Raw genomic sequence first — 10,418 nt, 5'->3', positions numbered from 1 at the left:
GGTTGAGCTGGAGGTGGTTGTGAAGAAGAGAACGACACGACGTACGCGTGCAGCTTGGCCCCGCGATGTTGAGGTTCTGTGTCATGTCAAAAGACAGAGAAGAAAGAAGAAGAAGAGAGAAATATATAGTGCACTATCTCGGTCAAGCAGTTTGCTATCACACACTCTTAGTCACGTAAGTCTAAGTCTTGACGCAAGCCGTATATCGACTAAAATGCATCCAAATCATATGTGAGTAATTTATCAATATAATTATACATTAAGTGTACTAGTGTTGATTTTACATTGATGAGCAGGGAAAGAGGTTGATATTGACACATTGGCTACAAAAGAGATACAATATAAACAGAGAGAAAGAATGAAAAGTAAAGGCGTTTAACCACGATGATAATAAGCTGGTGATAAACCTGATGGCCAAGCCTTTATCCAGACTTTTTTTCGTATCTGCATGCCTACACTGCGACCTTGTATCTTTCTGATGCATAAGTTGCAGTTGGAATTCTGATGCGTCATTTATATCAAAACATTCATTGTTTTTGATTTTATTTTTATTATTTGGACTCCGATGTGACTTACAGAAATTTATTTGGATCATCTGTTTTGATGATTAAGTTGTTATGAAATAAAATAAAAATTAGTTATTAATGATACTACTTGACTGTATTTTTGTTTCGGTTTTTTAAAAGTCATCTCCCATTGGGAATTATGGATTATTAGCAAACAAAGACTTTTTAAATCTTTTTATTTAACCATTGTTACTATTGTAATTTTTAATGACTGGATTCACTTGATTTGGTATCAAAGATCTACATTAATATTCTTGGTACTTGAGATTTTTTTTTCAATGTAATTAGTATACATTTTAGATATTGGAAACGCTGTGCCACTGAGAATCACTATTGACTGTTAAAACTTTTTCAAGAACATCAACACAATTATAAAAAAGTTGAGTCGAGGTTGATTGAAAACGGAAGCAATGAATTCGTCTCTTCCGACAAGGTGCGAATGGCGACAAGAGCAATGACGCGTAGCTGTATGAGCTTTGAATAGACGAAGCGGAAATATATATTGTAAAAACAGTCCTGTCAATTTAGAAGTCATTCCTTGATTAAGAAGCCGGCACAAGGTTGACCTCCAGACATAGAATGGAAATTTATTTTACTTTTTATCATAACCACGTTATCCTAGTGATACTTTTTATTTCACGAGTAATGGCCAATATTTTTTTTTCATTATTTATTAAACGTATTTATCTGAGTAGGTGAATTATTACAAATTTTCACTGTAATTTGATAAACTTCATCCAAATTCCGTAATAAAAAATTTAGTTTCATCATCTACAACCTTATCTTCATGAAGCTCGAGTGTTGGCTAATTGGTTTCCGATATTGATAATTTTTTATTCTAATAAAACAATCCTTTCATCGGAAAAGCATTATATTTTTCTGGCTTAAAGTTTATGAATTAATTACTTTATTGTAAAAAAAAAGATGAGTAATAAATACATTGAAAAACAAAATATATAATAATACCTGATACTTCGTAAATTCTGCCAGAGATTTGACCTCTGAAAAATCAGACTTATAAAAATTTTTTTCAAGTCTTTCAAGACTAAACGAACTTTGATTTTTTTGGAACATAAACACAAAGAGTTGTGCAAGGTCACTTACTCTATAATTTACTGTATAAACAAATTGAAAATTTTAAAATAAAATTATTATTATTTAACATCAAGTCATTTTCAAACTCTCTAGTTGAATACACAAGTCATTATCTATTCTTAACCTAGAATCATTATTTATAAACATTAGAAATACATTATGCAAATTTTTCATTATTCTATTAACGGTATTTACGCTAATTAGAAACAATTATAAGTATTTCAATCTGTATAATGAGGCATTTAAAAATTTTGCTAGTGCCACCTATTGTATTAATTATGAATCATAAAAAAATGAATTAACTTGGTGGATAAAGGTGTTTATAATAATTATGCATTGTTTCAGTAATCAATTAAAATATCACTTTAAAAAAAATGATAAATAAAACAGAAAAAAAAACAATAATATTATTATTTTTATCAATAAAAAAATTATTTCGATTTAAGGATAATTTTATTTTCAAGAATTATATGTTTACACAATTAATGAAAATTAAAGAAAGATAGAATGATTATTGTTGCATGAATTCGTATGAAAATTACAGACATTTTATTTTTTATCAGAGTGACTAAACAGTATTATTGGATCATTGCCCTAAAAATAATAATTGCTAGTACATACGTCAATGTCACATGATTGTTTTCATAGCATCGTAATTACTATAACAACATTGCGTTGCAATAAAATGCAACATACGCATTACATTATTCTCAAAAAATTGACATCATCTAATTGCATCAACTTGTATATTTGTCTTCTGTTATTAAAATCTTATTATAAGAAAAATAGCCACGTGGAAAAGTCCTTTTTAAACGACGCGCTTCAATATTTAAAAAAAAGCCAAGCAGCGACATCTCATTCATTTGTAAATAATAATAAAAAATAAAGTTAGTAAATAATTTGTTGTACAAAAAATTATGAAAATTATTGAAGACAATTATTTAAAGAGATAAAAGTGACATCTTGATGATTCAAAAATGATCCCACACCTAGAATTTTCCAGAATCTTGACGGTAATAAAGATGGACCTGCGCTGAAGAGATTCGCTCCCACTTACGCAACTTTATCGACCAAGTCGTGGTTTTATTAACGAAAACCTGACTCAGTTACAAAGAGAATCACAAAGTGTACGTACGCAAATTAAACTTTAAACAAATTTCAAGTGATAATCAACATGCCACGACGAGGACGTGCTGCTGCTCCTCCTCCAAGGACGTAAGTATTTTTTACAAAAAATTGAATCCTAAGTTAAAACTCAATTATTTCTGTAATCGAATCATAAATTTGCATTACGTCACAGTACCAAGGTCCAGAACATTGTAGAAATATTCATAGATACACAATGATTGGATAATTGGTTCATAGTAATTTCTACAAATTGAGCAACGACATTATTATTTACATCAGAAAAATAACTATTTTCTTTCATTCATTTAATTATCAGTTGTATTGATTCATTAATTGTATTTTAGGGTTAGGCCTTCTCATCCACCAGCGAGGGCCATGCCACCAGCCCCAGCACCTGCAGCTCCAGCAGCTCCAATGGTCGCCCAACCATCTCAAGGGCCATCATTGATGGGACAAATGGCAGCTACTGCTGGAGGTGTAGCTATCGGATCTGCAGTTGGACATACAATTGGACATGCTATGACTGGATTATTCAGTGGAGGCTCTAGCGAGGCTGCAGCTCCAGCTGCTGCTGCACCAGTACCACAACAAAGCATGCCATCTGCTCCTGCTGGTGGTGCATGTGCTTGGGAGGTCAAACAATTCCTCGAATGTGCTCAAACACAGCAAGATTTGACACTCTGTGACGGCTTTAACGAGGCTTTACGTCAATGCAAGATGGCTAATCGTTAGTATTTGGCAATAGTTCAATATTTATTACATTAACACTTAAGATTCTTAAATTTCCCTTTTTTCTCTTTTTCAGACATTTAAAATCGTAGTATTAATCCTAATAGCAAATCAACACGACATGAAAAAAATTCGCAATACCATCTTGCAATATTAAGTATTTTGAAATTAAATGTAATAGAAAAGTGGGAGAAAGTAATAAATTAGATATTAAACATTTTATTTCTTTTTTTTGCTTCTGCAACCTTGTTGAATATGAAGATTTAATTCGAAACAATGTAAAAGAAAACCTTGTAATGATAAATAAATTTCTTTTGGCATTAAAATAATGAGAAAATTGTTTCTATATTTTTATCAGCAAACCAGAACAATCCAACTTTTACCGCAAAAAGCAGCATCAACGTACAAAGAAAGTTAAATAGAGTTAAAAATCTCACATGTCACCAGTAGCACGTGAAAAATAATTATTTACATGAACAACAACAATACCTTTATCAATGTTTATTTTCTAAATATTCATATCACTTAGATCAAGGTCAAGAGGATTGTAAGATAGCTATATTATTATCAATTGTAAATTTTAATATCTCATTCATTATCCAAATAGCCAATGAATAATTAAGTATCCATTAAATTATAAAATAAAATAAATACTCAAAATTAAATAAGTAATCTTAACTTAAAAAATATTCTAAAAACTTATACAATAAAAAAACATTAAAAATTGTCGGCCTCGAAATAACAAAAAATTGATGAAGCTGTAGGGAACAATATTTTTATTAACTTAATCGTGCTTACGAGTTGAGTTTTAAACAAGTGGTACGTTCAAGAGAAGAACAAAATCAAATGGTAGACTATCTTTTTTCTGTATTGAAAACTCGCATCATCATAAATCCAGCAACAGTAGCTGCCGCTATTCCTAGACCAGCTTTCCACCAAACCACTGAATCTCCTTGAATGAGTCCAAACTGTTTCATGTGCCTGCAAGACAATAAAAATATATTGATATTTTATTTCAATATCATTTACATGTAATTTTTATATCACCAATAGCCACATCTACTTTTTTAAAACAATAATTGAATAATGTGCGAACATAGTGAAGCAGTGATTTTCTAACCCGATGCAATACCATGTGCACAATGGTTTTTGGGTAGGATTCCAATATTTTTGTTCAGCAAAAAATTTAAAACAATAATTTTTTAAATATATTCAAGTTATTCAACCATTGAAAATTGAATTTCAATAAACATTTTTGCTAAACAAAAATCCCAAATTCTAAATTTACATTGATGATCCAAAAAAGTTAGGAAAAGGCATTATTAACATAAATATTTTAATTAATAAAAATGAATGACTTTGATGGCATGCACATGCCACACACCCGTAACTGTTAAAGAAATCCACTGTGATAATGATTAATTAATAATTAATTAACAAGTAATGGAAAAAATGTTCATGTCTCTTTAACAAGAAAGAGGACAAAGACCTTTTAAAGGAACTCCACCACCGAGTTGGTGAAGAGTTGTCAAGCAACACGTGGACCATACGCCGTAAATGGCTGAAAAGATTCAGTAGATCGTGTTTTTACCATGATTTTTATGTGACAATGATTTTTATACTAGTTTTTTTTTTAATTCTACAGTTGTCAATTGTCAGTTACACAATGTGATGGGTGTGTGAAAATTAGAAGAAGCACATTTCACAAAAAGCCTAAATATCAGCGAATTTACATTAAGGTGATGACTTTCGCTCCGAATGTCTAATGTATTAAAAATTACGTGCCTATAAATTTTTAACAGTGTAATTGGAACCAACCTGTGTTTGTAAAATAATACCCACGCTGCTTGAAAGCGGCTAAACACGAAATTGGCTTCCGTTAGTGACACGTTTAATTAAAATTTTTATTTTAATATCTAATCATTAAATCGCAAATAAAAATTTTAAAAAATGCTATTTTATCAACAAGTGAATCTAAAAATATTTTTTGTTTAAGTGAAAAATATAGGGAAGTAGCGAAGACATTCCCAAAAAAAAATTTTATAACAAAATTCTAAAGCAATTTAATTATTTTTTCATGTTAAAACGAAGCAATCTAGATTTTTTTTCGTATGTAATAGGCATTCTTAGAAATAAGAATTGAATTGAAATGAATATATAAAATAGTCTAATTTATTACGGTAAATAAATAATTTTCTATCATAGAAACTTACGGAAAAGCTGCCATCGTTGCAAGTTTAACAAAAATTTCTGGTCTTACAGTTCGCGTAACACTGTAGGGTTGTGGTGGCATCAGTTTATATTTGTTGCAGAAACTTGGCGGTTGAAGTAAATAATCTTGCTTTACTTCTGATAAATCACTTTTGTTTGCTACGATCAATACTGGAATTTTACTGTCCGCAAAATATTTCTATAAAAAGAAAAATTAATTAATTAAATTATTAAACCAAACTACATTTTAAAAAAAGCATTCACAACATATATTTAATACTTACAATGTAAATTCGCGCGATATATTCAAATGATCTGGGATTGCTTGCATCATAAACAAGAGCTGCTGCATCACATTGAATTTGTGCGGGAGTCAAGGCATCTTGGACATTCATAATATTTATGTCTCGTAAGATAATGATTTTTTCCTGTCCATAAACGTGAACAGTGTTTACTGCTACATTAGCATTAGTTGGAACTTTGTCATCAGTTAATTTCTGTAAATAAAAATTTACAATAATTAATTCACTAATGAAATACTAGTTATTTATCATTTCATATTCTTTTTTTAACTTACTTCAAGTTTTGGATCAATGAAACTCCTGCACAAAGTCGTTTTTCCACTACTTTTTGGTCCGATCACATGACAAGTGTATACGTTACGGCTGGATTGCTTTTTAGCAAGATCCAGTTTTTTTTCTCGTGTCACTGTGATTGCACTTGTCTGACATTCATCATTGAACATATTATAGCCCAGATATGCCATATATTCTAGTGTTTTGCGAACATTGGTTAAAGTTAAAAGAGCCCACTGACACATGTACCCCTGATAGGTTATCCACCCCTAAAAAATAAACAATTACACAAGTATGATTTATATTTGTTTTATTGTTTATGTTAAGTATTAATTAATCAAAGTAATTTCAGCTTTCTAAATACATACCTTTTCATTTGTAGCTACTGTATGTTTGTACTCATCACCCCACGGTGGTGTAACACAGCGAGAAAATAAAGCTTCGAGTTCTGATGGTGAAAGAGCTCCATCACGATCTCTATCATGCTGCATAAATAAAATTGTTAAAAATTCCTGTCCTTTATGAGAAAGTTCTGTTGTACAGCCATGGGGAACTTTCAAGCTGAAATTTTTAATACATTTTTTTATTCATTATAATTAATAAAATAAAAGGAATTATGAGTTACTGAAATTAGAAAAAATTCTTACGGAGGATGGATGTATTCCTTAGACATTTGCAATTCATTATCATATCCAAACTTTCGCAGAACTGCCCATGTTGTTTCATTCCTCCCTCGTTGAATAAATAAACATTGTAGATACATAAAACCTACGTGATGAATATAAAAATAATTCAATCTTTTGTTTTTTTATTCAATGATTTATATTATTCGAGAGTTGCATAGTTAAATAAATTTTGAATGTACCTTTCATAGTAACACAACCATTACAAATACCATCTTGAATATTTTTTGAAAGAACTGCCTTTACATCTTCAAGAACTTGCGGTTGAAGAGGTGTATTGAAACATGATTGTTGGAAAGCATTGAGTTCCATGTCATTTAACAATCCATCATTATCAAAGTCACATATCTATAAAAAAATTAAAAATTATTCATAATTTTTATACGTAGGAGTAATGAACTGTCATGATAATTTTTCGTTAATAATAAATAATTATACCTTAAAAATTCTTTGAAGAGCTGCTTTACATTCCTCGGTTAGCTGCATATTAAAGAAATCATCAATAAATTAATATTAATTATTTACTGGAGAGTTAAAATAATTAATTAATATAAGAATAATGAAAATTCACCTCTTGCGTATCATAATTATACAATGGAGTAGTAGGATGAAGTACAGCTTTTTGTGCATAGTAAAACATTTCTGAAATATTTTGTAACGTTTTAGCTGAACACTCGATACAACTTTCAATTTCTGAAAATTCTTTCATTATAGGATATACAGCCTGAAAAAAATAACATTAGCAATTATATGTAACAGTTAAAAAATTATCATCAATTAGTTGATTAGTAACGAGTTAATTATACACACCTCAATATTAGAATAATCTACTAGATCTATTTTATTTCCAACCAATACCACAGGGCATTTATTTGTTGTTGAACACTTTCTTATTAGTGGTAACCAGTGACTTGCTACACGGTCCAATGTATCATCATCATCAACCGAATAAACAACACATATTACATGAGCTTTTTGAATTTCTTCCTTGAGTTGATCATCTGTTTGTTCAGAAACTGTAAAACAATTGTTCTCCAATTTATATTTATTCATTAGTACTTTATTAAATATAATACTGGGTACTAAATTAAATTGCAAAAATTAATTACAATGCTTATTATAATTAAAAAATTATAACAATTCCGTTATAATGAATGGAGCATAATATGTAACTCCATTTATGTATACTCATTAACATGCACTCAGTCCTTGAATCTAACCTTTCCTTTTGGGATCACAAGATTTATAATTGATACTCACCAGAATAATCAACAATATGAGTCGGAACTTGTTCTGGAGTAACATCTGCAGGAATTGTTATTTCTTCAGCTTTATTTGGAACATCCTCAGCATATTCTTCACTCACTAAAGAAAGGATTAAGGAAGTTTTGCCGACTCCCTGATCACCAATCAGGAGTATCCTGACATTCCGACGAGGAGCAACCGGTCGTTGCACCATTTTTTTCCACTGATTTATTTATTTACACATAAATTATAGATACAAACATAATTTGTGATTAACTTAACAGAAAAAACATCCTTGAACAGGAGCAAAACGCCAACCTAACCTCTCTTTCACAACCGTTTGCGGTGTACCCTACTAATTCGACTTTCTTCGACTCTCTTCGTTGTTGTCCGCGTTAAAAACATGCAATTAGATAATCCGCGCGTAAATCCAAACCATTCTCAATCGCAAACGCACGCCCAACTGCACGCTAAACCTTGTTTTTTATACACTTCAACGAATTTTAACTCATCTTTTGAGTCATACTCCACACACAACTAACAGAAAAACACCCCACACGCAGCGAACTCTCCGTGGGCGTTTGCAGAAACTCTAGAGTTGACCTCCACTGGGGGTAGCACACAAGTTTTCAAGGTTACACACGAGCATGACAAAGATAGAAAATTAATAAAGAAAGACAGTAACAGCTGATTTTAATGTCAAGTCCACAAACTCGGGATTGTGCGCGAAATAATTGATCTTTCAAGAACTGCAAGATGAGTTTGGATATGTGTCTATTTATCAATAAAAAACCTTGGATTGAAGGATTTGCTTTACCACCGTCTAGAAGAACTGCCAAACACTAATAATAGCTAGACTCTACACTCCATTTTCTTCCTTTCATGAATTTTCTCTAGGATTAATACAATGTCTACCAATAAATTGTCAGTGAAATTATACTATTAACATTTTGTAATTCTGCAATATTTAATATCTCAATACAACACTCAGCAAACTCTGACTTTTGCAAAGTAATCATCAAAGGTTTGAAAATGTCTAGGGTACGGTGTATACTTGAAGAGCACAGAGCTACTCAAGTGCTGCTTTAATAAGTACGTAGTAAATTCTTCTAAAGGTCATCTGAACTCTCGAAGGTCCAGTTGTAAAACTTTTCATGAATTGTTTCAGGAATGGTTAAATTCTGACTTTAGTTGAATACATAGCCAGTTTTCTTATGCTCAAGAATGCTTTATTAAGGGTACAACTTAAAGAGCTTACTGTTAACTCAGAAAGTTTCTCAACTCTAGATAATTTGAACTTATTAGTTCCAGCACGAAGATTTTACGGCACTCAGAATTTTTATGCAAAAAAATTTGTTCACATATTAAAGTGTTTCTATTTTGCAGGAGTAATGGTCTATAAAGTATTTTTTCATATGTTAAATATATGAAAATGAAAGTTAAATACATGGCATTAATTATCATTTATTAATAGCTACTAATATTATTAGCATGTTATGCATGCTAGGACATTTTAATAAAAAAAAAGTAGAATAAATTTGCATGAAAAATTAGCAATGCCTTGTTAAGTCCAATCTCTATAAATTTTTTTACTAATTTAAAGTCGAACAATTTTGTTTATCAATAAAATCAATGAAGAAAATTATTTAAAACTTGATGATCATTATCACTGTATTGAACAGCTAATTTTGATAATCAATATTCATCGCCAGAAAACTTGTACTGACCAAAATAATCATATTTGATTGGACTGAAAGTTCTCTTCAAATAGTAATTTTTCTAGACAATGTAAAAAAAGAAGCAATTTATCCACATCAAGTTATCATTTTGAAAAATACGAAGTATTTAATAATCATAATAAATTACATTTCAACTTCAAAAACATGATAATGTTGACTACAATAATTAAGATGCACAATTATGTAATTTTAATAATGAGATAAATACAATTTAACATTATACTTAAATTGTATCAGTAATTATCATGTTTTTAACTTTTATCAAACTTAATTAAGAGTTTAATGGAAAAAAACATGATACACTATTCATGTTCAAATATCAAAACATATATTTTTCACTTTATCACCAAACATTTGTGTCTATTACCATTAAGATATTGTAAAACAAATTAATATAAAAGATTAAATTGACTACATGACTGCATTTTTAAAGATATTTGTTCCACC

The 10,418-nt window shown here is 30.2% G+C and overlaps 2 protein-coding genes across 5 annotated transcripts; one reads left to right on the top strand and one right to left on the bottom strand.

Moving 5' to 3' along the window:
• Nucleotides 1–2,714: 2,714 nt before the first annotated feature.
• On the top strand, nt 2,715–3,847 carry Chchd2 (Coiled-coil-helix-coiled-coil-helix domain containing 2). Its single transcript, XM_035093439.1, has 3 exons — nt 2,715–2,876; nt 3,134–3,516; nt 3,595–3,847. The coding sequence occupies exons 1-3, from the start codon at nt 2,836–2,838 to the stop codon at nt 3,600–3,602; spliced, it is 432 nt and encodes a 143-aa protein (XP_034949330.1). The 5' UTR covers nt 2,715–2,835; the 3' UTR covers nt 3,603–3,847.
• A 424-nt stretch (nt 3,848–4,271) lies between these two features.
• Nucleotides 4,272–8,800, bottom strand: Miro (mitochondrial Rho GTPase). 4 transcript variants are annotated; one of them, XM_035093437.1, is made up of 13 exons: nt 8,248–8,800; nt 7,798–8,003; nt 7,559–7,711; nt 7,426–7,467; nt 7,170–7,335; nt 6,952–7,072; nt 6,673–6,865; nt 6,307–6,573; nt 6,014–6,226; nt 5,732–5,928; nt 5,337–5,375; nt 5,008–5,079; nt 4,272–4,499 (listed from the first exon to the last, which is right to left on the bottom strand). In XM_035093437.1, the coding sequence occupies exons 1-13, from the start codon at nt 8,444–8,446 to the stop codon at nt 4,373–4,375; spliced, it is 1,995 nt and encodes a 664-aa protein (XP_034949328.1). In that variant the 5' UTR covers nt 8,447–8,800; the 3' UTR covers nt 4,272–4,372. The 4 variants fall into 4 exon arrangements, with proteins under 4 accessions (XP_034949328.1, XP_034949326.1, XP_034949325.1 ...); XM_035093435.1 differs by lacking the exon at nt 5,008–5,079; XM_035093434.1 differs by lacking the exon at nt 5,337–5,375.
• Between the last annotated feature and the right edge of the window lie 1,618 nt (nt 8,801–10,418).

Source organism: Chelonus insularis, unplaced genomic scaffold (assembly GCF_013357705.1).
Source record: "Chelonus insularis isolate UGA/USDA-ARS -01 unplaced genomic scaffold, ASM1335770v1 scaffold_229_pilon, whole genome shotgun sequence".
In the NCBI taxonomy this organism is placed as follows: Eukaryota; Metazoa; Arthropoda; class Insecta; order Hymenoptera; family Braconidae; genus Chelonus; species Chelonus insularis.
The sequence above is the reverse complement of the archived record's forward strand: the minus strand, read 5'-3'. Positions and strand labels throughout refer to the sequence as shown.